At 46.3% G+C, this 27,463-nt stretch overlaps 1 protein-coding gene across 1 annotated transcript in view; it reads left to right on the forward strand.

Annotated features, from left to right (window-relative positions):
• The window catches only part of NRXN3 (neurexin 3), a 1,374,011-nt gene that overhangs the window by 570,302 nt on the left and 776,246 nt on the right, over positions 1-27,463 (forward strand). The window contains exons 10-13 of the mRNA XM_054027796.1: positions 14,819-14,938; positions 19,336-19,717; positions 20,211-20,401; positions 25,597-25,770. Of these exons, the coding sequence (XP_053883771.1) occupies positions 14,819-14,938; positions 19,336-19,717; positions 20,211-20,401; positions 25,597-25,770 (867 nt within the window). The remainder of the gene's footprint in view (positions 1-14,818; positions 14,939-19,335; positions 19,718-20,210; positions 20,402-25,596; positions 25,771-27,463) is intronic.

Raw genomic sequence — 27,463 nt, forward strand, 5'->3', positions numbered from 1 at the left:
GGAAATCAGATGTTCCCCTTCAGTATTTGTGATCCTGACCTTGCAGTCTGTGCTAGTGCGTGAGAATCTGCAAGTGAAATTGAAGAGGATGGACACTTTGCATTGTTCAAGGTGTGAGAGAGGCAAAAAAATTATAGCATACAAAGTGAAAAAGAAATTACACATAATACTATTCTGTTTAAAGTCTCTTTAATCATCTAACCCATTTGTTAGTAATATGGGTAAAGGAAGTTGGACTTTTGAAGTACTGGAGACTCTTAACCCCAACTTCCAAGGGGAACTAGCTAGTCCTCAGAAGTGGAGCCTATTTTTAAACAAAATTGGATTTATTTTATTTAACCCTGACAGTGCCCTTGTATCATGTCCTTAAGAATTCACTTCTGAAAAATCATGTGTTGTACTGGTTGGCACACGGGACTAGCAGCCAGGGATCTCCTGAGTTCTAATCCTAGCTCTTTGTGACCTTGGTTATGGTTTACAACCTGTGTCTAATTCCAATCTGTTCATATTCAAGATAATTGCTTTTGCATTGACCAGGTCTATAGGGCTTCCTTGGCTGATTTCAAATCCCCGATTGAACAAAATAACCCCAAACTGACAGACTTTAAAAAAAAAAAACCATTGGGATGGGCTGTGTCTTTTGGGAAAGCACTGGACCAATTCTCTCTGGTGCTGTTTGCAACAGTGGTCTTATCCCTGGTCCTTTGGAGGAAGTTGCAGACTTAAATGGTACACCTAATACAGTGCACAGGGTCTGTTCCCACAGCCCTTACTCATTGGAGCAGAGCAGGTGAAGTCAATAGACTCCAGCCCTCATGTTGGACCCACTCCTGTGACTTACTCTTCAGTCCTCCTGGAGTCTGTGGAACTAGTCACATGGGGCCCGAGCCAATGAGGGCAGGCTAGGAGAGGGATAATATTCCCACCCCAACACCCCATGGGCATCTAGCTGTCACGGACCACAGCAGCAATCCAGAAGTTTGGCCGGACAGCTGCTTTCCTCAGTTTCCTGCCATATGTACTGGCCAATGATGCAGTCCGTAAGTGTTGGTTTTAGCACCTACAATGCTACTTTTTTTTTTTTTTAATTGTTAAAAGTAAATATGGATCCCCAGTTCAAGGAGCATCTGTAGGGCCCTTCCCAATTCATGACCACGAAGAATGCGTTATGGACCATGAAATCTGGTCTCCCACCGTAAAATCTGGTCTTTTTGTGTGCCATCCTTACTTTTGCGCTGCTGCTGGCGGTGGCTCTGCCTTCAGAGCTGGGCTCCTGGCCAGCAGCCGCCGCTCTCTAGCTGCCCAGCTTTGAAGACTGCACCACTGCCAGCGGCAATGCAGAAGTAAGGGTAGCAATACCACAACCCGCCCTATAATAACCTTGTGACCCCCTCCCCAACTCCTTTTTGGGACAGGACCCTACAATTACAACACCGTGAAATTTCAGATTTCTATAGCTGAAATCGTGAAACTTATTACTTTCAAAATCCTCTGACCGTGAAATTGACCAAAACGGACCGTGAATTTGGTAGAGCTCTAAGCATCTGTAAACATTCCCCACTATAGTGGAAGGGATATAGGACGATCACTGTGCCCACCATTGGAGTGCAGCAGCTCTTCAGCTGTGCTTGGCAACACCATACCCCAATTTATGATAGGAAGTGAAGATTATTTCTACAGCTTCAGTTGAGGCCAGAGTTTAAGGAAGCCAAACGGAGTTCAGCTAGGACACTATACGGGAGTTCTCATTCCTACTCCTGTGTCAGTGGGTGGCCCTTTACCTACCCTGTCAGGTGCCACTGCCTAGCCACAAACACTTGCAGACTGTTTCTCTTTCACCACATATGCTTTGCAACTGGAGATTAAATGCACAACAGACTGTACCGCAGGTATACAGTAGGAGCAGGGATGTAGGAGGAGCCTTCCACATATCTTTCTCTTTTCTCCTCTGCCCCCGGCTCACTCTCTGAGCTCCCCTGTACTTCCTGTTCCTCCCCAGTTACTGAGCCAGTTGCCTCATTAGCCCAGCAATTGCCACTCAAGTGTCTAGTAACCAAAGGAAACTGATTAATTGACTTCAGTTAAGCATGCAGTCTTTCCAGTTCTGCAGCAACCTCAGTGACCAGGGTGCTACATGTAGCGCTCTGGCACAGCCTACAAAAAGTGCCATCGGTTCTTTAGCACAAGTGATCAGATGTAAAACGAATCAGTGGCAGTAACAATTTCAGTGCCACCTAGCACCCAGCCAGGGCACTGATTCAGCACAGACATAGAGGAAAGAGCACATCTATCAAATCACAAACATTAATACCCTGTAGCAACCAGGCGTGCGTTGGAGCTCTCCTATCAGAGTGCTGACCTGGTTGTTGGATGTGATGGCATCACAGCAGGCCTCCCTGCAACTGTCTTGGCCCTGATATAATATGATAAAACCTCCAAATCAAGGCACTGTGGCCCAGGGAGAAGGTAGAGGAGAAAAGAGAAATGCATAATCCACTCTCCTCAATAACAAAAAGCGCTCACCTAGCAGATGGCTAAAGAGGAAACAAATAGGCTAGTTCATCAAAAAAAAAAAAAAAGGGAAATGTAACCATTTCTCAGAGTAAAATTGTAGATATTTAAACCCACCCTAGAAAATAGACTATAGTAACCTCTAGGCCTCCAGAGGGAAAGAAACTTAGATATTTGAGACCAGCCCACGCCACCAAAGACATTCTGCCCTTTTCACAACTTCGCCAGAGGCCAATATGTACTATAACTTGAGAATCAAACAACCTTCCCTCTTAGTTCACTTGCCCAGGGACACTTAACGTGGAATCCTAACATAAGTCTGTTTGTCTCCCTTAGCAACTTTACAATGCTGGCTGGCCTTACTCCTTTAAACCTTATGCATGAGGATTGATAGTTCTCATAACTGTTGTTCTTGTGGCTAATGACTTTCCCTCCCATGAAATAAATCCCAGGAGATCTTGCATAATTGCCTCCCTTCTCTTATGGCCCCTTCCTCATCTGCCTGCTAGCTAGCAACCTTTCTCCTTGACATCTAGAAGTGCTTATTGTTTTAACTGATTATCTTTCCCCCTCCCCAGCCTCAGTGACGTTTTTTTTAATCCCCTTTAATCAAGCAATCCCAGAAGGTAGATGGAGGGGGGAAAGTGGTGGAAGGCATATGAATCCATTTTTTCCATCCCCCTCCCACAGGTCCATTTTGGAATTGTTCCCTTTAGTCCAGTCTAATTCTGACTGTCTCAGATGTTGGGGATGCCAACACTAACTCTTGAAAATCAGCTCCTCATGAAAGATAGTAGACACAAAAGGTCTGGGAGGAGTTTACTTGGATTTTAGAGTAGCATGTACCTCTGACTCAACCACAGCGTGGGAATTGATTATTCTGCATAGGTCAGGCACATAGTGCTTCCAGTCAGAGTCTGTGCCTGATATGTTGCTTAGTGCATTCTGGGAATGTGGTAAAGACAGGGTCCAGCACAGACGAAGCTGGTCCCTATGTCTTTTTTGTTTAAAGGAGGTGTGAAGGTGGGATGCCTCATTGGGTATGGTAGAGAAGGGGGAAGAAAGCAAGTTAGTGAATGCTGCCTGGCAGCAAGAGCCAGGAGACCTGGAGGCAGAGATGTGGATTCAATCAAACCCACATGCACTTAGTCTGCCAACCTCTCCCCCTTCCTCGCCCCCCCAGGTCATTATCTCCCTTCAGTGCTTCTTAGCTGAAATGAAAGCTGTGATTTTAAAATCTGAATTTCAAAGGCACTCTCAAAATGAACCTCAAGTGCTTTCTTCTTTCATATGTCTAAATCCCCAACTGTCCTTCAGAATGCACTGAGAGAGAGCTCCCTGCAAGTTCAGCAGCATGCACACCCACTGCAATGGCTCCCTTAGGGATACACAGAGGGGCTGGGATGCAGATTTAGGGAATCTCGAAAGTAATCCCAAGAAGTAACTGCAATTCCCATCACCAAGGTTTCAGGTCTCGGCAGAGGCGTTGGGGCTGGGTGAGTTATCAGTTGTAGATTGGTGGTTGGAATCGGGAGTCCAGCTCCCAGGAGGATTTCCGTAACGGACAAAAGCAGTTGCTTGACATCTAGAACCCTAACTTATTTCTCTTCCCAGCTACCAGAAATCTATCCTGATCCCAAAACCAGCACTCCAAACACATCCTGCTTCCAACCTTCCCCACCCCAGCCAGCCTCCCCATCATCAATGTTTCCACCTAGTTGCTGGCCTGTTTCTGAAAGGTCAGCCTTGGTGAAATAAGGTAGCATGGCCTGGAGGAAAGCCAAGTTTTAATCCTGACCCTACTATTCACTCTCTGTGTGGCTTTGGGCAAATCACTTTAGCTTTATCTCAGTTTCTTGTATATGAAGATAATACTTTATCCAACTCCTTTCCAACGTTGTAGTGAAGGTGAATTAACTGTACAGTGCTATGAACAGATAAAATGCTATATAAATGCTAAGTAAGTGTAGGAGTTTAGGGGTAGCAGCCCAAAAGGTATTAGTTTACCATAGCTGAAGGAAGAACTTCATACCCACAAATGTCAACCATGCCAGGACAAGGGCACTTTGGGAGGAAAAGATGTTTTTCCTTGCCTGCAGCAGCAGTAAGAAAATGTGAAGAACTCCAATTGTATAGGTCCCAATACAATGAAAGTTCCACATATAGTGATCAGGATCAGTGCCTAAGGGCCTATCTGCTGTAGGGATCACTTCAGTTGCTGCCAAAATGTAGCCACCTCTGGGTGAAATGTGGCAGTTGTTTAAACACCCATAGCAACACTTCACAACAGTTCAGGAGAGTAAGCAGAGAAGAATCCTGTATTTAATTGAAATTACAGAAGGGAGGGAGAATGTATTTGCCAAAAATGGAATTTAGCCAAATGTTGTAGCTAACATCTCCTATTTGAGTACAGAGGAAAAGAGCACTAGGATCTTAATAGGCACAAGTGGCCACGGTCTCTCTTTTTTGCATCTTATGTGAAACACACCTCCCTTTGTATATTTGTAAATGTAATTTAATTTACATGCTCCTGTAGAGGCAAATCTCTGCTTGTGTTGCAGCTGCTGTCTTCTATTTGTAAATAATATAATTTATGTGTGAAGCTCCTCCCATCCAAGACACCCGGGGTGCTTATGTTGCTTAATTAAAAACAGCAACAAAAACATAATTAAAAAACACCCCTCTTAGCAATTAGCTAGATAAAGCAAATGAGGGGTGGAGGAAAGATTAACACATGGGGGTCCTGCAGTGGGGGGGGGTAGGGGTAGGGGTGGGGGTGGAAGAGGACCAAAGCCCAGTAAGTGAGCCCAGTGTTTTGCAAACCCCATGGAAGACCTGAACCCTGCACTGAAAGCTTAGGATCTCACTAGGATGTAGTTTCTGGGACATAAGAGGTGCGGGTGTGAGGTCCCTGAATGGGACAAGAGCTGTCTGTAGCCACTGAGACTCCTTTCCCCATGTGTACAACACCTCCCAAAGTGTTGGGCATTTCAAAAATAACAGAAGCATAACCTATCAATATTTGCACATGTTGCACCACTGGAAACTCTGTATACTGCTGGGAATTTGTTTGTCCAGTCTGATACAAACAGTGATTGAGCATAGTTCTTTGCTCTAATCTTAACATCATTTTCTTGCTGTCCATGTAGGGAGCAATCGGTGGCTGTGGGTACTAGGGGTGAGAACAACACTGTGCCACCCTTGCTAGGCATCACCTTCCAATAGTTGGAACAGGGGACTGGGTGTCCATATGTGAGCTCTATCCCAGATTCAATCGTTATGTGACCTTGGATAAGTCACTTTAGCTTTCTGTGCCTCCATTTCCCTCCCTGAAAAATGGAAACAAAGCTATCACTCTGTTAAAAGTGTTGTAAAATTCTCCAGGGAAACATACTATGTGTGAAGTAATACTATTCCACACCTCAGAATTTGAACAGTACTGTAGGCTTCCTTAGTGCTGTCATTTAGATCCTCTTTACCACCTCACTGAATTCGATACTTTCTTTGTGACTTCTACACCCTTTAGGCTCTTTATATTTATCCCTGTATCTAATATTAGGTTGACAAAACATGGTCACCTATAACCTGTGTGATCACTTTCCAAATTCAAATAATAAATAATTATTTTCTCCTTTAATAAATTGTTTAAAGCTGTGTTAGACCATGAATTAGAGTCCATCAAATAGTTAACATGGGTCTCCCCCAGCATGGATTGGAATAATTTGGGGGGAAAGAGAAAAAAAACTGTTGTTGAAATTTGCGAGGTGCTTGGCTTGGGGAATCAGGAGTGGGATTCAGTTCTTTCCTTGTAAGGAAAGTTGTTTAAATCTTGCCCAGGTCATCAGTGACACTGTCATTCCTATCTGTGGGCTGCTTGCTGGCCTGTGTGGAAATGTACTAAGGTTGACTTCAACTACTAAATGGATAAGGGTTCACATCAGGTAAGCTGTCCTTATTGGCCCACTTCTTGACAGCTTCAGTAGAGAGATGCACTCTTAAACAGGAATGGAGACTGCACTCTTTTCTCACTAACAGCTTTTCTGGGTCAGAGCTGAAGCACATTGCTGGAACATTGTGTGGGACGTTTGCACTTCTGTTGCCCATGCTGTACCTATCCTATGAATAAAAAGAGCACTTTGATCTCCAGCGCTGTTAGTCCAGTGCTTATGCTCACTTAATGTTAAATTAAAGTTTAAAGTTTAGCTGAAATTGAAAGTCACCAATAAAACTCTGCTTCCATGTTCCTGTTATGTTCTGTTCAGGTAACACAATATGTTGCTGCTCTGATGGTTGTTGTTTAAATACCACCCTACTGCACCATCATCGTTGAAAGATTTCATTATGGTCTCACTTGTTTGCGAAGTATAATGGTAACTCACTACTCTTGCATTTAATCCAAATTGGACAGTCAAATTAAAGGGCACAAATATAATTCACAGTTTACCACATATGCAATCAGTCAAATGTTTCAGTTTTAATTATCTGGTTAATTTTTAATCATACACAATGTTATCAGCTCAGTAGGAAACACAAAACACAGTCTGTGCCCCAAAAGACTGAGTCTGAAGGTTTGATTTTTTTTGCCATCTTCATTCCAATTTAGTAATACGTTACTCCACAAGTAGCCTATGGGGAACATTGGTTAGGGTGGTTAAAAATGAGTAATGATGGCAGAATCTGGCTCTGAAGGGCTTTGTACGAGAAGCCAAGACTGCTTGTTTAAACTGTAACCTTTAACTTCACGGTGCCGTTTTAAAGCAGAGAGAGTGTAGGCGGAAATAGTCTGACATTGAGTAAAAGCTATTTGGTGAACAAGGTTTTGGGGGAGGCTGAGTGTATGTATCTGGGAAGGCTAAAGAGATTATCTTGCTGCTTTTGATTTCCCCCTCCACCCCCTAAGTTATTCTGTTTTACATGATTGCTACTGGGAGGTTCTCATTTGCACTTGTAAGCCTAACTGATTTTTAGGTGTTAGTATTTTTTTTACCGTGGTATAAATCTAAATAAATAAACTTTGCTCCTGGTTTGGCTGCTGTAAATTATGCAGAATGCCATCAACTTCCAGATGGTACCATTCTGTACAGCTGTAAATGTAACCATTTCCACAGGCCTGCTAAAAAGGCTTCTGTTTTAAGCATGTATTGTTTGATCTGAATGGCTTAATCTGGAGTGGTATATGGAAATGGCCCGCATGAAGGAATGGAGGGTCTATGCAGGTAAGAATGGCCATGGGGCAGTGAAGTCATTGAACTATCAGCGGGGGAATCATACCCACTCATTTTTTTCTTAGCAGCCAGTGTTTTCATGGTGAAGGGGTTTCTATAACCTGCATATGAGCAAAACCAGAGAGCATGTGTTGGTGTGGTTGGTGTCTCTAAAACAGATCTGCAACATATTGGACATCTGGGGTCATTTGCTGTTTCCTTGCAATTAGCAATGCTCCTGGAGTGGACTCCAGTCAAGAAAAAGGCCTGACAAACATGTTTCGTCCAGCCAAAGTGCTGCCTCGGTTAAACATTCTCTCTCTCAATACACTAGGAAACTCCATGTTGATCGTTTATATTCCACTGTACCTGATGCTATTTGAAGGGACTTGTGGTTGCAGCTAGCTGTGCATTTAAGCCTTGTTCCTATTCTAACATTCACGCTGTCCTTAGGGATGACTCACTAGATGTTAGGCAGCTGCAGGAGCAAAGGTGAGGTTATCTGATGGCCTCCCTGTCCTCACACCAGATTCTTCCTACCCTACTCGCCTCACCCAAACCTTTCCCACTTCCTTCAGTGCATTAAGGAATGAATACAGATCCTCCTGGCTGGGGAGCTGTACATAGAGTATCATCTTAAAGGGACCTCTGATAAGTCTGGGCTAGGGGAAAGGTGGGACATTTGGTGTTAGGAGTAAGAGTGGCACAGATCAGTGTGTAACATCTTGACTTAATCTTTCCCGCTAACAGTTCCCAGATATGTATTTCCCTCTCTCCCTGGGTTTCCTCACATTCACCATCTTCTAGCCACATCAGTGAGGCAGTCTGCTTAGCAGTTACACTAGTCCAGTCTCCTCATAAATATAGTGAGAGCTATCTAAGGTGCACTAGTCCCCTCTAACTACAGGGAGGACCTGCATGGCTCCTCCCACAATCACACATTCAATTTTTGCTAGTACAGTTTCAATGGAAAAAAACAATTTTCTGGTGTTCTTGATGCATCAGTATGGAGGAAAAACTCTCAAACTGGTTGAATCCGTGGGACGTTGACTGAACTCAAGGAAGACATTGCCCTGTGTTTAATGGGCATGGAAATGCCCAGCTTTTGTAGCCCGTCTCTGCACACTAGGCAACGCCGAGACACCTAGCGTGGCAGTAAAGCAGTGTCAGAATTCTATGCAATGTGTCTTTAAGGCTTCTTGTGAGTCTTCTCTAAAATTCCACTATCAATACACAGCAATCGTTTATTTTTATTTCTGCAGTGAGCAGGAGCCCTCCCTATGGTCTATCCCTGTGCCTTCTTGCTTTGTCTCCCTAGCTCCAACAGTCACAGATGATGTTGAACCTTTCTCCACTCCTGAGTGACCTATACAGTAATTCAATAGGAAGACAAAGTCTGGTCTCATGGAGGCCCATTTTAATTCTATAATTGAATCAGGTCATGATAACCTGTGTTGGAGGGATGGGAGATTTTTAAGCTCCTGCACTCTTATTTTTGCAGACCCCTCTGTGACGCACACAGTAGTGAGCAATAGGTAGGGAGGAAGAGGGTTGCCCTTTCACTGCCAGCCTTCTGTTACCATTTTGCACTGCCATTGTTCCACTGAAATTAATGAATCGTTGGAGCATACTGGGTACATTCAGGCAGGGGGGATTCTATGTGGCAGGGCCATTCTAGCTGGGGAGCAGTCAGTGCCCTTCGAATCATCGTTTATGATCCTGGAAGGAAGAATCCCTCTGACTAGATCCTTATTTCAGTTGGGTAGGTTCTCTTCAGCTAAGACTTAAGGGCAGTACGTCCTTGAGCCATTTAGGGTGGGTGGTTGTTTTCTTTTAAAATGTAGGGTAGCTCTTTATGGAACCTCATGCCTGCTTGCTAGGGGCCTTGCTGTTAATTGGCCATGATGGGCCCGTTACATGGAAATGATGTTGGGATCATCCTGAGAGAGCCTACTCATAGACTCATAGACATTAAGGTCAGAAGGGACCATTATGATCATCTGGTCTGACCCCCTGCATGCTGCAGGCCGCAAGACCCTTCCCTGGACTCTACCGTTGAAGTCCCCAATCCTGTGTTTTAGTGACTTCAATCGGCTGAGACCCTCCTGCTAGTGATCCCTGCCCCATGCTGCGGAGGAAGGCGAAAAACCTCCAGAGGCTCAGCCAATCTACCCTGGAGGAAAATTCCTTCCCGACCCCAAATATGGCGATCAGTAATACCCCGAGCATATAGGCAAGAGTCTCTAGCCTGACCCTTGTTGGCCATTATGCTGTTCATGTACCATTGCTTGGTTTTCCTTGGCTACTATGTTTTATCATTAAACCATTCCCTCCATAAACTTATCCAACTTAATCTTAAAACCAGACAGGTCCGTCGCCCCCACCGCTTCCCTCGGAAGGCCGTTCCAATATTTCACCCCTCTGATGGTCAGAAACCTTCGTCTAATTTCAAGCCTAAACTTCCCCCCGGCCAGTTTGTATCCATTCGTTCTCGTGTCCACATTAGTACTAAACTGGAATAATTCCTCTCCCTCCCTTGTATTAACCCCTCTGATATATTTAAAGATAGCAATCATATCCCCCCTCAGCCTTCGCTTTGTCAGACTAAACAACCCAAGCTCCTCTAATCTCTTTTCATACGACAGGTTTTCCATTCCTCTGATCATCTTAGTCGCCCTTCTCTGCACCCGTTCCAGTTTGAGTTCATCTTTTTTAAACATTGGAGACCAGAACTGCACACAGTACTCCAAATGAGGTCTCACCAGCGCCTTATACAACGGAAGCAGGACCTCCCTATCTCTACTAGATATACCTCGCCTAATACATCCCAAGACCGCATTGGCTTTTTTCACTGCCACGTCACATTGCCGACTCATAGTCATCCTGCGGTCCACAAGGACCCCTAGGTCCTTCTCCTCTTCCGTTACTTCTAACCAATGCGTCCCCATCTTGTAACTAAAATTGTTATTATTCGTCCCCAAGTGCATCACCTTACACTTTTTACTATTAAATTTCATCCTATTTCTGATACTCCAATTCACAAGCTCATTCAAGTCTCCCTGCAGAGTATCCCTATCCTCCTCCGAGTTTGCAACTCCTCCCACCTTCGTATCATCCGCAAACTTTATCAGCCCACTCTTGCAATCGGTCCCGAGGTCAGTTATAAATAGATTAAATAAGATGGGTCCCAAAACCGAACCTTGAGGCACTCCACTCATGACCAAAGAGTTGTGTTATATACTTTATGGACACTGGCTCTGAGCAGATTGAAGAGACCCACTTAAGCCTGAGTTGAAAGCGGCAGCCTAGCCAAGCAGTCATTGGCTGTGCACTCCAGTAAGTTGCAGAATTTGTGTGTTAGCAGACAGTGAGCCACCTGAGGAGAGGTTTTGCTCTGGAATGGGGACTGATTACCATGAACATGAAGGAAATATTCACATAGTTGCTTCATTCAAGTTTTAATATGCGAGATGGGGGGCCTCTTCTCCCCTGATGACACATGGTACATAGTGCCCATCATCTTTAGAAGTAGTTAGGAAGATGCGTCAAAGCACCAAGAGGCCCCAAAGGTGGAACAATGTGTTCTCCTTAAAGACAGCTGTGAAATTCCAGCATCTTCATGTTGAACTTCTCACACAGGCAAAACTTCTCTTATTGTTCCTCTTGCACAATGCTAATCATTCTGCCTCTTATTTGTCCTCGCTCATAAAAAAATAAGTAATGTGCAAAAATTGCCAGAAACCAGCTGCCATCTCATCAAAAACATTATAAATAGAAAACGTTTCCAGCAGTTCAGCTTCCATAGCTGCTGTCTTCTTTCTCTTCCTCCTTTTTTATTGCCAGGGATCTTAGTTTACGGAGGTGCATCTTTGAGTTTCTTGGCTTCTTCTGAGCAGATGGACAGCAAAAACTTTCAATCTATGATATCATAGTTGGTTCCCATGGTGCTGTAACTGAGAGCAGACAATGTCAGGTGGGGACCAAACAGTAGGTGGCTGCTTGAAGATAAACAGCTCACTACTTACATGCACACGGATAAAATTTGCAAAAGTGCTTTTCTCTTTCTAAATGTGGTTATACTCTCAGAAAGCGCTAATAATCGCACGCATCTGCACTCTCCGTATATAGGTCCTGCTTCTGCAATTGATGGTGTGTGATGGGTTACTACATCACACAGAGCCACGTTGCGGTAAGTACGTCTCCATGCAGATTCAGCAGTTCATTTAGGCACTATCAGTTGCAGAAACGCAGCGTACGTTTGTTCATTTGCAAGTCAGCCTGCCAACTGTGCACCTGCCTTCAACAGGGATGCAAACATTGCAGCTGGTTGAATACAGCAAAAATAGTGTTTGTGAACACTGATTTGCATTTCAAACACTTGTTTGGTTTAATTATCCTTGTGTCCTCTTAGTCTTGACCCTTCCTATGGGATGGGTTTGTGTCTGTAGGGAGGCTCGTGGAATAACGTCCCTTTGTAGGAGTACCCAGAGTCACATACGAACCAGGGAGTCCATGCATGGAGAAGGGTATTAATTATTCTCCTCTTATAAAGGTTTCATCTAATGAGGGAGCACTAAGGAGACTAGTCAAAGAGAGCAGTGCCCGAGCAGTCCTTAGGTGGAAAATTGTTAGCCCAAACCATCTGGTGAATACTTGTAAATAACAAACCCATTGGCAGAAATCAGAACCAGTTCATGAAGAGAAGAAAGTCCTGAATTTCTCAGATCATTTATTTGCATTAAGTTTAATCAGCCCTACAGAAACTCCTGCCACATTCTTTCCATTTGTAGCATCCTTTAAAAAAAATGATGACCGTTGATGTGTGAGGCGGAATAGAACCCAGCTGGCTTTCCCATAGCTCTGTCAGCTCTGTAGGACTAACAGTGGGAACTCATCTGTTTCAATAAAGTCCGCAGCTATGGCTCTGAGCTATGTTGAGTAAAATGCTATATTTTTACATGATCACATTTCTGACCATCACCACACTCGACTATTTCAGTTGAATAAACCCCATCGGGCCCCAGTATCTGTACAGAAAAGATTAGAAAAGATCTCTTAGCATCTGAAAGTACACTAATAAGTAATAAGCATGTTTTACAAAGACCCAGAACAATGAACATGCGATGTAAGCCAAGACTGGAGCAGAAAAGATGGATATTGGATAATTTCAGACTTGTCAACATGCCCTTCAAGGATTTCTGCCTTCTGTTTCCTCCATGGCCTGTGAACTGCCCCATATTCAGTGGACACCATTAAAGCTCCATTTACAGTCCCAGATAAGTGCCCTAACAGCAATAACTTCTATGCAATACTTGGAAGAGGAGATACTGTGTTCCTGCAGTCACTGCAAAGTGGCATGTGTTGGGTTTCTAATGGAGCCCCCTGTATTGGCACAGGCAAAAGCTTTGCTGGCCAGTCAAATACATAATTTCATAATTACAGGCTGTGGGCCAAATTCTGTTCTCGTACCAATTTAAAATCTCATACAGCTCCATTGAGCTTCAATAGACTTGCGCCATTTTAACAAAGAGCAGAATTTGGGCCTCATGTGTAACCTACCTGCCCTGTGGACTTGGAGTTCATTTTCATGCCATTGGTGTGACTTTGTCACTCAGGAATGGCATAGCCACAAGCTAGGAATTGTGGTGAGACAGGCTGGTTCCCCTGACAAGGAATTCTCACTAGTTATACTATACAACTCACCTTCTTTAGAACCAAGGGAAGAGAGAGATGACCCGCATTGCTACTCCAATGACTGTGGCAGCTCTGATTTTCCTTTTGTCTGTGTCTAAACCCAGCTAGCAATAGGCATTTGATTACAATCAAACTTTTCTGCCAGCCGTGACACAGTGCATTATTTGTTCTGATTTGCTTTTCACTGCTTCATTTTTACTGTTTTTGAACACAATGGACAAATCTTATTACAACTGACTATAATGTGGACAAGTGATCTGGATATTCCACAAAGTCTTGACCTGCAGGAACTCCTGCTATGTCAGTTAGAATCCGTACCACAGCTGTACCAATGCACATCAATTCTGATCCCCGACGTACCTTGCTCATTCATTCCTGGGTTCCCCCTCCACAGCTCTGTCAATGCTTCTTAGTCCTGACTTACATCACCCTCTGCTGTACTAGTTGTGGGCTTCCCACGCACACCTGTGCCAAAGTAACTCAGTGCTAAGCTGCAGCCCGCATGTACACTTTGAATTTAGCATGATCCACTATTTGATTTTCACTCACTGATTGATATGCACACAATGTCACAGTTCTGGAATTGGAAGCAATTAGCATTTCAAAGGTTTGGCTGCACAGTGTAATGAGTGAAGAATAAAGCTGGACATTGGGGTGGGGGAAGGGCGGGCATGACTGGTTTCCCTTCAGGAGCATTGTTTGCAAGGAGAATTGTTCTTGTTTTCTTTTTATGGGAGAAAATCCCCAAATGGAAAAGCCCTGATCTGCGGGGATGGAGAGGGCTGAGAATTCTGGGAGTATCTGGAGCCAAGCTTCTTTGCTTTACGGTTCTCTGGCAATCAGTCAAGTTGGTGGGTGCTTGGTCATGGTTGGAGACCTGTAGGCCGAAACCAGCCTGGTGTGTATTACGCTAAGCATCAGGAGGCCCAGCGCCCAGGAGAAACAATTTTGTGGAATCTCTAGCATCTAGTGGCATGTTGCTGTTCTTCTAACTATAGAGACTTAATAAAGCAGAATTCCAGCTCAGTACTGGTCTCACTCCAGATTATTTCCACCATCAGCATGTTCCTCTAGCATTGCGATATGCTATATGAAGTTATGTTGGCAACGATGAGTTCTGGGGGAGACAGGAAAGGTGTTTAGCCCTCCACCTACCTTTCTATGCATGTGCCTTCTGGGATGTGAGGGAGAAGGCACTTCTTAGGGTATAGGGGATAATGAACTTGATCCAATTTGGGTGGGGAAGGGATAGAAGTTTGGGTTTGGCTCTGAGCACTGGTTTCTTTGCCATCTTCTGATGAGCTGCGGTCAGTATCACACCAGGGTGATTTTGGCGACTCTCCTAATCAGGCAAGCACTGCCGTGTAGTAGGGTCCATCTTTAACTCTTGTACTTATCACCGTCCCCAGGCAAAGGACCGGAAACTCTGTATGCTGGGCAGAAACTTAATGACAACGAGTGGCACACAGTCCGGGTGGTGCGGCGAGGAAAGAGCCTCAAACTGACAGTCGATGATGACGTAGCTGAGGGTGAGTGCAATGTATTGGTATCTCTACTGTCTCCCTTTGTTCTCAGCTTCTTTTCAGCATACACTTTTTTTTTCTCTCTCTCTCCTCCACCTCTCTGTGAAGGCCTCTCAACTGGGAATCACCATGTTGAGAATCCAGTTATGAGGGGTTCTTTCTTCCCAACCCATTCTGGCAACAGCGGCCTGGAGTGGACCCTGGGAACGGAGATGCAGCAAGGAGAATGCACAAGGCCTTGAACTCAGCCAAAAAGCAAGAAGGAAGCCATAGAGATGTTAGAGAGTAGGGTTACCATATTTCAACAAGCAAAAAAGAGGACGGGAGGAGCCCCGCCCTAGCCCCGCCCCTGCCCCTCCCACTTCCCGCCCCCCCAGAACCCCCAACCCTCCCCCCGTTCCTTGTCCCCTGACTGCCCCCTCCTGGGACCCCTGCCCCTAACTGCCCCCCGGGACTCCACTCCCTATCTAAGCCTCCTTGCCTCTTGTCCCCTGACTGCCCCAACCCTTATCCACACCCCCACCCCCAGACAGACCCCTGGGACTCCCACGCCCCATCCAACCACTCCCCACCCCCTGACAGCCCCCCCCAGAACTCCCAACCCATCTAAACCCCTCTGCTCCCTGTCCCCTGACTGCTCCGATCCCTCTCCCCACTCCTGCCCCCTGACAGCTCCCCCCCAGAACTCCCAGCCCCCTACCCCCTGCTCCTTGTCCCCTGACTGCCCCCTCCTGGGACCCCTGCTCCTAACTGCCCTCCAGAACCCCACCCCCTACCTAAGACTCCCTGTTCCTTGTCCCCTAACTGCCCCCTCCTAAGACCACCCCCAACTGCCCCCCAGGACCCTACCCCCTACCTGTACCCTGACTGCCCAAAACTTTCTCCACTCCCCTCCAAAAGCCCCCCCCCCGTTTCTTGACTGCCCCCTCCAGAACCTCCCTGTCCCTTCTCCTGCCCCCCCTTACCCTGCTGCTCAGAACAGGGTGTTGGGCTCTGTGCCAGCCGGACACATGGCTGAGCTCCCCAGCACAACACAAAACCCGGTCCCTGGCCCTGCACAGGGTTGCCGGAGCGGGCTGCAGGAGGAGGAGCTGCCGGCCGGCTCAGAATGCAGGGGGGGGGGTGGGAGGAGGAAGCTGCTCCGGAGTCCAGCCCGGGACTTTCCTGCAGCCCTCCCAGCCGCTCGCTCTGCCGGGGGAGGGGGAAATCCCGGACATTGTGAGTGCTTTACAAATTCCCCCCGGACGCTATTTTTAGCACACAAAAGGAGGACATGTCCGGGTAAATCCGGACGAATGGTAACCCTATTAGAGAGGGAAGGAAGTGTGTTAATTTTGTTATGTGCTGCATGTAGTATGTGAGGGAGGAATAAGAAGAGATCCATATTGCTAACCCCAAATGTTCCAAAAACTTTAGACATCCCCTTCCCCCCCCCAAAATAGGCTTAAAATCATGCAATTTAAAAAAACATAAATATTGGGTTCTTTGGTCTTGTGGTCTTTGAGCCTTTAGGGTTCATTTTTTTTCTTTACAACCATGGGAGCTAGAAACATATTTTAATTTTTCTAAATGAAAACTGAGATTCCCCTGTAATCGCATGACTCTGGGAGTTGGAGCTTTAAGAGAAATCTTGCTATCTTGAGAGGCCGGTGATGCAGTCATGAGAGTTGGTAACTCTAGGAGAACCAACTAATTAAGGTTGCATTTGCCCCCTTGCAACTCCTCCCGTTCAGCTGGGCTCTAGAAGCCTCTCTTCCAAATGCCAGGGGACCTCCTCAGAGAAAACTCCTGGGAGGTTACTTATGTCTTTTTTTTTTTTTTTTTTTTAATATATAAAAAGGGGGCTTCTGGTATCTGAACAGGACCTGATTGTAAGCAACCCGACAGATTAAAAACTACAGAAAAAAAACGAGAGATGGGTAATAGGGTTTGAAATGACCCAGGCATCCTGCCGGCTTAACAGGTGGACACATGGATGGTTTCCAAAGTACTTGATCATATGTGCACTCTAAATCATTGGTGGTAAATGTACACTCTGTGGTGTGGTGAGAAATGGATAGGGAGATGCCCAGTGACATGAGGAAGCCCCATCTGCTGCTTGCTGGAACTAGCAAAGGTGCGTTCAGTATTACAGGGGGCAAGCTCTTCTGCTTAAGAGGCAACTTTTCTGCTTTAGAGTGAATTTTTGACTTGGTCTCTGTGCTGGAGAGCACAGTAACACAGTTCTCTTGCATTAGAGGAATTCTGGAAGTGATTTTCAGTAACAGCCGCTAGATGGCACTTTCATCATACAGCTCAGAAAGGTGCACAAAGAAAATTGCCACTTGAAAGTGTATTTTTCATAAAACTGATCTGATAAATAAAAATGATGGAATCATATATATAAATGATTATACACACACACCCACACACACAAATATTTTATTTATTTATTTATTTATTTATTTAGAGAGAGAGAGAGAGAGTGTGTGTGTGTGTGTGTGTGTGTGTGTGTGTGTGTGTGTGTGTGTACAGCCATCCAAATAGTTGTTATGGTTGCAAAGTTAAACACTTGAAAGTTAGGAAATGCCAGAACTATGGTTGTCTGTGCAGCCTTAAGTTGCCCCCCTCCCACCCTTTTGCCTATGCATTATGTTAGTCTTGAACTACATAATCAGATGCGACTGTTTTCTACCGGACACCTGTCTAAGTATTGAAGCGGATGGACCTGCTATGAGGATAAAACAGGGTTGTGTAGAAAAGGAGGCTATTTTATTTAGGCCCCCTGCATTGTTCATTGCAGAAGTTGGGAGATGTGTAGGGAATGTAGAGTGTAGTAACAGGAATAGATGGGTCTCCTGTAAGGCCATTGAATGGTGCCTTGGTGATGTGGATCCTAGATCTGCCTCTGGCAGAGAGTTTCTCTAAGGTGTTAATCAAACAATTTAAACCCAACTTTTAACAGGTTGTCACTGATTGTGTTCCTCACTTTCTGGGTGCCCAACATGAGAGCCTGGGGTCTGAGCACTCAGAATGGCAACTGAAGTCCATTGGAGATGTGCTTGACTATATAAAGTGCTAAATATCTGGAAAAATCAAGTCCTAGGCATCCTACACAGGGTATACAAAATTAGTGGTTACTTCTGATCTTACTTTCTGTGTCTCATGAGTGCCATATCTGTACTGCATAGAAGTACAATATGTATATGTAATTAACTAAATATGCTTTAAGGTCATATAACTAGATATTTTGTTATACTGAATAATGAAAATTCATCACCACAACATGTAGAGCCCAGACCATGCAGTAATTTGGTGTTTGAAGTTAATGAGGCTGTCTTATCTGTTGCCTGCTCATGCGTTAACCCCCTACCATGCTGCCGAGCAGAGCTAAGCAACAACTAGAATAACATCAGACAGCGGGAGAGGCCATTTTCCTTGTGTGGAGCAGTAGAGTGAATTTTTAACACATTATCATTTTTATGACTGTGTCCGTGTTTCTCATTTTCTCTTTCTTTTTTTTTTTAACCTCATTTCATCAATCATCAAACTAGGAACCAATGACTTATTTCAAAAGTGTATCTGAACTGTGGGGTTTTTTTTTTTGTTTTTGTTTTTTAGCAGGCCTGATCTGGCAAGCTGCTGAGTGCCTTCAACTTTGGTTATTTTTGGTTGGAGCTGAGGGCACCTAGCAGTGATGGACTCTTGGACTGTAAGTCCCTGGAGGAGGGACCTGATCTCCCCTGCAGTGCTGAGCTGCTGTGGGAGCTCAGCAAATAATACGTTTAAGTGATTCCCCTGAAAGCAAAATGAAATCTCACTCTTGCTCCTTTCCTAATTACCACCTTCTTCCATCAGTCCCCGTTTCGTCCTCTGTGAATCTGCTCTGCGCATCTGCTAGCTCCCATCTCTCTCTGTGGTGGAGTGATAAGGTCTCCGCTTGTTATCAGTGAATGTGGTACCCTGGCACATCTGGCGCATATGAGCGTGTCTGCCCTGTTTCTGTATCATGGGGTCTCTGAGATAATGAAGTAGATTCAGCAGGGTTTTCTAGGCCCTATGCCAATCAGGGAAGTGATGATGAGGTTTTTTGGATCATTATGAAAGGACAGAAAGCGTTAGCAACCCAGGCCAGCAGGGACCTACCCTTAGGGAAGGAGCAGGGAGTTCACTCTCCACAACCCACTCGGTCTTCCACTTTTCAGAGTGCCCACAGGAGTGCTGGTGGCTTTTGTAGTGTGGAAACTTGTCTGCTAGGAATTGGACTCAACCCCTCAACTCATTTCATACACAGGCTGCCTATTAGATGATAACTTTATCCTTACTGATTTGGAAACCTGAAGGTAAATTGCTCCTTAGCCTGTTTACCAATCCCCTAGCATTCTGGGTGTTCTTAATCTTTTCCTCTTGTTTGTGGAATTCAGGTACAATGGTTGGCGACCACACCCGCTTGGAGTTCCACAACATTGAAACGGGGATCATGACGGAGAAGCGGTACATCTCCGTCATTCCCTCTAGCTTCATCGGCCACCTCCAGAGTCTCATGTTTAATGGGCTGCTCTACATTGACCTGTGCAAGAACGGTGACATTGACTACTGTGAGCTGAAAGCACGCTTTGGCCTCCGCAACATCATCGCTGACCCAGTCACCTTCAAGACCAAGAGCAGTTACCTGAGTCTGGCCACCTTGCAGGCCTACACCTCCATGCACCTTTTCTTCCAGTTCAAGACCACCTCAGCCGATGGCTTCATCCTCTTCAACAGCGGTGATGGCAGCGATTTCATCGCAGTCGAGCTAGTGAAGGGGTGAGTGCACTTTGTGCTGGGGTCCCCGAGGGCATTCAGCTAAGCTGTGGGTACCTTTTAAAATGTTCATACAAAGAGAAGTGGGTATTCACCCATGAAAGCTTATGCTCCAATACATCTGTTAGTTTATAAGGTGCCACAGGACTCTTTGTTGCTTTTTACAGATCCAGACTAACACGGCTACCCCTCTGATACTTCGTACAAAGAGAGAGTCCTCTGGCTAGTCAATTTCTATTCTTTTTTACTGAGGCATATGATGTAGTGGTTAAGCAAAAGACTGGGACTCCGGGGTTCTATGCCTGACTGCTACTTACTCCTGCTGGGGTGGAGTCTCTGATGTGATACGTCTTTCTCATATCTAGATACTGTGATTCCCATCTCATAAAGCTTTCACCGAATTTTGCCTAAGAGTCTATTAGCTGTGCTTGGAGTAAGACCAACAGTGGCTCTGGAGTCTCCATATGATCTGAGCTGATGCATGTGTTGTTTCCAGGTATATACACTACGTGTTTGACCTGGGGAACGGTCCTAATGTCATCAAGGGCAACAGTGATCGGCCTCTCAATGACAACCAGTGGCACAATGTGGTCATCACCCGAGACAACAGTAACACCCACAGCTTAAAAGTGGACACCAGGGTTGTTACTCAGGTTATCAATGGTGCCAAAAACCTTGACCTTAAAGGTAAATCTCAGAAGGATGCCAGTGCTCTTTTGGGCCTTGGGAGGGGGGGGTGCAGGCAGGGGGGCGGAGAGCAGTGGGCAAGGAGAAGCTACAGGAATGGAAGGTCTGGGATGTGTTGTGGGTTTCTTTTATTTTAATTCTGCATTTGCTCTATTGGCAAGTTCTCTAAGCACCATACTTGGCTGAACTTGCGCCTTCCGAGATTGTTTTTCACACATGCTCACATTACTCCTTAGACACAATTATCATTCTTTGGTTAGGACAGGCCCCTCCTGCATTAATCTATTATTCTAGATCAGGTACAGTATTGGCAGAACTAGAGTGGCAGGATGCATAGACAGTCAGGACTGAGAACCGCTGTTTATGGGGGAGCACAGGATTGATAATAGGGTGGTATCTGTCAATATGGAGGCACATTAGTAAAGCTAGGGTGGGAAGGATAGGTGATCATAGAATCATAGAATCATAGAATATCAGAGTTGGAAGGGACCTCAAGAGGTCATCTAGTCCAACCCCCTGCTCAAAGCAGGACCAATTCCCAGCTAAATTATCCCAGCCAGGGCTTTGTCAAGCCGGGCCTTAAAAACCTCCAAGGAAGGAGACTCCACCACCTCCCTAGGTAACGCATTCCAGTGTTTCACCACCCTCCTAGTGAAATAGTTTTTCCTGATATCCAACCTGGACCTCCCCCACTGCAACTTGAGACCATTGCTCCTTGTTCTGTCATCTGCCACCACTGAGAACAGCCGAGCTCCATCCTCTTTGGAACCCCCCTTCAGGTAGTTGAAGGCTGCTATCAAATCCCCCCTCATTCTTCTCTTCTGGAGACTAAACAATCCCAGTTCTCTCAGCCTCTCCTCATAAGTCATGTGCTCCAGACCCCTAATCATTTTTGTTGCCCTCCGCTGGACTCTTTCCAATTTTTCCACATCCTTCTTGTAGTGTGGGGACCAAAACTGGACACAGTATTCCAGATGAGGCCTCACCAATGTCGAATAAAGGGGAACGATCACGTTCCTCGATCTGCTGGCAATGCCCCTACTTATACAGCCCAAAATGCCGTTAGCCTTCTTGGCAACAAGAGCACACTGTTGACTCATATCCAGCTTCTCGTCCACTGTGACCCCTAGGTCCTTTTCTGCAGAACTGCTACCTAGCCATTCGGTCCCTAGTCTGTAGCAGTGCATGGGATTCTTCCGTCCTAAGTGCAGGACTCTGCACTTGTCCTTGTTGAACCTCATCAGGTTTTTTTCTGCCCAATCCTCTAATTTGTCTAGGTCCCTCTGTATCCGATCCCTACCCTCTAGTGTATCTAGCACGCCTCCTAGTTTAGTGTCATCTGCAAACTTGCTGAGAGTGCAGTCCACACCATCCTCCAGATCATTAATAAAGATATTAAACAAAACCGGCCCCAGGACCGACCCTTGGGGCACTCCACTTGAAACCAGCTGCCAACTAGACATGGAGCCATTGATCACTACCCGTTGAGCCCGACGATCTAGCTAGCTTTCTATCCACCTTACAGTCCATTCATCCAGCCCATACTTCTTTAACTTGGTGGCAAGAATACTGTGGGAAACAGTATCAAAAGCTTTGCTAAAGTCAAGAAATAACACATCCACTGCTTTCCCCTCATCCACAGAGCCAGTTATCTCATCATAGAAGGCAATTAGGTTAGTCAGGCACGACTTCCCCTTCGTGAATCCATGCTGACTGTTCCTGATCACTTTCCTGTCCTCTAAATGTTTCATAATTGATTCCTTGAGGACCTGCTCCATGATTTTTCCAGGGACTGAGGTGAGGCTGACTGGCCTGTAGTTCCCCGGATCCTCCTTCTTCCCTTTTTTAAAGATGGGCACTACATTAGCCTTTTTCCAGTCATCTGGGACCTCCCCCGATCGCCATGAGTTTTCAAAAATAATGGCTAATGGCTCTGCAATCTCACCCGCCAACTCCTTTAGCACCCTCGGATGCAGCGCATCCGGCCCCATGGACTTGTGCACGTCCAGTTTTTCTAAATAGTCCCGAACCACTTCTTTCTCCACAGAGGGTTGGTCACCTTCTCCCCATGCTGTACTGCCCAGTGCAGCAATCTGGGAGCTGACCTTGTGCGTGAAGACAGAGGCAAAAAAATCATTGAGTACATTAGCTTTTTCCACATCCTCGGTCACTAGGTTGCCTCCCTCATTCAGTAAGGGGCCCACACTTTCCTTGATTTTCTTCTTGTTGCTAACATACCTGAAGAAACCCTTCTTGTTACTCTTAACATCTCTTGCTAACTGCAACTCCAAGTGTGATTTGGCCTTCCTGATTTCACTCCTGCACGCCTGAGCAATATTTTTATACTCCTCCCTGGTCATTTGTCCAATCTTCCACTCCTTATAAGCCTCTTTTTTGCGTTTAAGATCAGCAAGGATTTCACTGTTTAGCCAAGCTGGTCGCCTGCCATATTTACTATTCTTTCTACACATCGGGATAGTTTGTTCCTGCAACCTCAATAAGGATTCTTTAAAATACAGCCAGCTCTCCTGGACCCCTTTGCCCTTCATGTTATTCTCCCAGGGGATCCTGCCCATCTGTTCCCTGAGGGAGTCAAAGTCTGCTTTTCTGAAGTCCAGGGTCCGTATTCTGCTGCTCTCCTTTCTTCCTTGTGTCAGGATCCTGAACTCGACCATCTCATGGTCACTGCCTCCCAGGTTCCCATCCACTTTTGCTTCCCCTACTAGTTCTTCCCTGTTTGTGAGCAGCAGGTCAAGAAAAGCTTTGCCCCTAGTTGGTTCCTCCAGCACTTGCACCAGGAAATTGTCCCCTACACTTTCCAAAAATTTCCTGGATTGCCTGTGCACCGCTGTATTGCTCTCCCAGCAGATATCAGGGTGATTAAAGTCTCCCATGAGAACCAGGGCCTGTGATCTAGCAACTTCTGCTAGTTGCCAGAAGAAAGCCTCGTCCACCTCATCCCCCTGGTCTGGTGGTCTATAGCAGACTCCAACCACGACATCACCCTTGTTGCTCACACTTCTCAACTTTATCCAGAGACTCTCAGGTTTTTCTGCAGTATCATACCGGAGCTCTGAGCAGTCATACTCCTCTCTTACATACAACGCAACTCCCCCACCTTTTCTGCCCTGCCTGTCCTTCCTGAACAGTTTATATCCATCCATGACAGTACTCCAGTCATGTGAGTTATCCCACCAAGTCTCTGTTATTCCAATCACATCATAGTTCCCTGACTGTGCCAGGACTTCCAGTTCTCCCTGCTTGTTTCCCAGGCTTCTTGCATTTGTGTATAGGCACTTAAGATAACTCAATGATCGTCCCTCTTTCTCAGCATGAGACAGGAGTCCTCCCCTGTTGCGCTCTCCTGCTTGTGCTTCCTCCCAGGATCCCATTTCCCCACTTACCTCAGGGCTTTGGTCTCCTTCCCCCGGTGAACCTAGTTTAAAGCCCTCCTCACTAGGTTAGCCAGCCTGCTGGCGAAGATGCTCTTCCCTCTCTTCGTTAGGTGGAGCCCGTCTCTGCCTAGCACTCCTTCTTCTTGGAACACCATCCCATGGTCGAAGAATCCAAAGCCTTCTCTCCGACACCACCTGCGTAGCCATTCGTTGACTTCCACGATTCGACGGTCTCTACCCCGGCCTTTTCCTTGCACAGGGAGGATGGACGAGAACACCACTTGCGTCTCAAACTCCTTTATCCTTCTTCCCAGAGCCACGTAGTCTGCAGTGATCCGCTCAAGGTCATTCTTGGCAGTATCATTGGTGCCCACGTGGAGAAGCAGGAAGGGGTAGCGATCCGAGGGCTTGATGAGTCTCGGCAGTCTCTCCGTCACATCGTGTATCCTAGCTCCAGGCAAGCAGCAGACCTCTCGGTTTTCCCGGTCAGGGCGGCAGATAGATGACTCAGTCCCCCTGAGGAGGGAGTCCCCGACCACCACCACCCTCCTCCTCCTCTTGGGAGTGGTGGTCGTGGAACCCCCATCCCTAGGACAGTGCATCTTTTGCGTTCCAATCGGTGGAGTCTCCTTCTGCTCCCTTCCCTCAGATGGGCCATCTAGTCCACTCTCCGCATTAGCACCTGTAGAGAGAACATGGAAACGATTCCTCACCTGTATCTCCATTGCTGGTGCATGGACGCTCCTCTTTCTTCTTCTGGAGGTCACATGCTGCCAAACCTCCTCACAATCCTTCTGTCCCTGCTGTGCCTGCTCTGAATCTTCAGAACATTGTGGCCGTAGAAGCATCTCCTGACGTCTGTCCAGGAAATCTTCATTTTCCCTTATGCAACGCAGAGTTGATACTTGTTTCTCCAGCCCTCGAACCTTCTCCTCCAGTATGGAGACCAGCTTGCACTTTGTGCAGACAAAGTCGCTTCTGTCCTGCGGAAGAAAGACAAACATGGCACAACCTGTGCAGGTTACAACAGCTGATCGCTCACCTTCCATATCACCGTCCTCTTAGGAGCTTCCTCAACTGTTGCAGGAACTACTCGGAGAAACCTGCAGCTGAAAGCCTCAGTGCGCTCTCCCCAGGCGAACTCCCGCTGTTAGCCTCTGCTGTTCACCGCTCAGCTGGTTCGCTGCTGACTGCCCTTATATACCAGTCAGGCCCACTCAAGGCCCAGCTGGAACAAAGCACTCCCAATTCACACTTTTCAAACAAACAAGCAAGCAATCAAGCACACGGTCAAACTGACCAACTGTCCCAGCAGCAGACACTCAGATACTCACCAACACAGCCCCCCTAATGCAGCACTTAGCGTACCTCCTCTCGGACAGCTCCCAGGCAAACTCCCGCTGTTAGCCTCTGCTGTTCGCCGCTCAGAATCAAAGGGCATTGATGGAATTGTGTAAGGGGACAAGTCTAACAATAAGTGGTGCAGCTGGTTGAAGTTGATGTTCATTTACAGAGCTGTGTGATGGCCCCGGACAGGAATGGCAGGTGATGCTTCAGGTCAGGGTCTGGATATGTTGGCAGGGTTGTGTGAGGGTCCATGACAGGAACAGCGGTGGATGTTGCATGTACATTGAGATGGGTTAGCCAAGCTGGGTTCGGGATCACACCATGCACAGCTCTGGCTACCCTTCTTTCACTGGCTGTGCAATTCATTTAATGAATATAAGGTAAATGCAACTCTGGAAGATAAGTTTATTTTACTTCCTTTTGCTTTTGTCTTTTTACCCTGTTTATCTCCAGGTGATCTCTACATTGCTGGCCTGGCTCAAGGCATGTACAGCAACGTCCCGAAGCTAGTGGCTTCACGTGATGGGTTTCAGGGCTGCCTAGCATCAGTGGACTTGAATGGGCGCCTGCCCGATCTAATCAATGACGCTCTCCACCGCAGTGGGCAAATTGAGCGCGGATGTGAAGGTACAACTCACTTTAGAGGCATTCCCCTCCCGGGCAGCCCCCCTTATCTCTTCGCTGCCCCCTGCTCTGCTGCTCACCAACTTTACAGGCCATCTCATTGGTTTGCTTTCATTGTGATGTCCTTCACTGCCATCAGCATGTAATTGCCATGTTTGTAACCTCCTGACTGTGTAGTGTCTGAGTGGGGGTGACCAGTGGCTGCCAATGGCTCTTTCATGTAGTTATATTCCCCTAGGATATTGTGTCTCCAGCAATGGAAAGATGTTGGGCGTGGTGTTGGTAGCAAGCTCCTCATGTGCTTTTCCTACAGAGCCATTTATTGACACTAAGAATATTTAAAGTGTCTAGTCTTGCTCTAGAGTCGAGGTTCTCAGCTGTGCTCTGCAGGCCACCAGATGTCCACAGGGCCCTTCTTGGGACTCCAAAACACTAAACATTTTGAAGACCAAGTAGTGGCAGGGAAAAGGGGATGAGGGCTTGCGGAGGTGAGGACAGGTCAAAGAGAGCATTCCTCTTATGAAGTGGGCCTTGCAATGGAAGAGTTGGAGAATGGCTGAAGGTGCTTTTTGAGACATCCAGCTAAAGTGATTTCTAGCACCTGAAATGAATAACTTCCAGCAGCCAAAAACAAAAAGACTGACTTTAAGACCACTAGCTCAACCACATGGATGTGGCACGGGAACAAGTACTCAGGATCTTGTGCTCCCAAAGCATAGGCCCATACCACTTGAGTTACATGATAATTTCTGTCGGCTTGTCAGTAGTGCTATGGCATGTGTCTCTTTGTAGGCAGGCATTCACTACCGGGGAAAACTAATCTCACGCTGACACAAAAGATGTGCATTCCTGTGGACGACTCTAATGCATCTGGACTCTATCTACTAGGTGGCCCACATGTAGGATAAGATCCTTCTATGCCCATGCATGCACACCAGCTGGTATATTACATTCCCCACCATGCTAACTGCTAACAATTTGGCCACTTGCATCCCTTCATCCCCTTGAAATGCCCTTCCTTACCACCAGGGTTGTTGCTAGGCAGTTTTGGAAATTCCAGTGGAGTGCCTCTCCTCCAAGCCTTCAAAATGTGTGAAGCCTCAACGCAGTAGTTCTGCTTGAAACCAAACCCTTCATTACAGCCCATCAGTTGGGTGTTCTGGTTTGCAGGGAGTGTTTGATCCCAGTCCTGCTGCTGCTGGGTAAAAGTAAATCCTGCAATAACTGGTGGGAGTTACTTGTGTCCTGGGATGAGAGAAGAAGGCCCTTGATATAAACTCCGTTCTCATAGCACAGGTGTATGATACACAGTCGCTGTAGCCTGGTCTTTCCTCCGCCCCGGTACGCTTTTAATGGGGCCCATTAATCTGGCCATTTCCCCTGGAAGTTGCAGTGGTCCATAAGAGCTTGCAGCTGTGCTTATTAGGCCTGTAACCAGGGTGCCAAAAGTGGGAATACTGTGTCTCTCGTTCTCATACAGTGTTGCTTTCAGGGCTCGGGAAAATTCCCTTTGCCTTTATAAAAATGCCCCCTTTGGATTCTTCCCAGCTGTCATCTCATTGCCCAGAAAACCTTTCTTCCAAATTGGGGGTTTCTATTAAGTGTATTTTTAAAATATGTAGCGTGTGCAGTTTTGTGTGTGGGTTAGCTAGTAGCTCTCCTAGGCCCCTGCTTTAGGCCAGCCCATCCTCTTGAC

This window comes from Malaclemys terrapin, chromosome 4 (assembly GCF_027887155.1).
Source record: "Malaclemys terrapin pileata isolate rMalTer1 chromosome 4, rMalTer1.hap1, whole genome shotgun sequence".
Classification (NCBI taxonomy): Eukaryota; Metazoa; Chordata; order Testudines; family Emydidae; genus Malaclemys; species Malaclemys terrapin.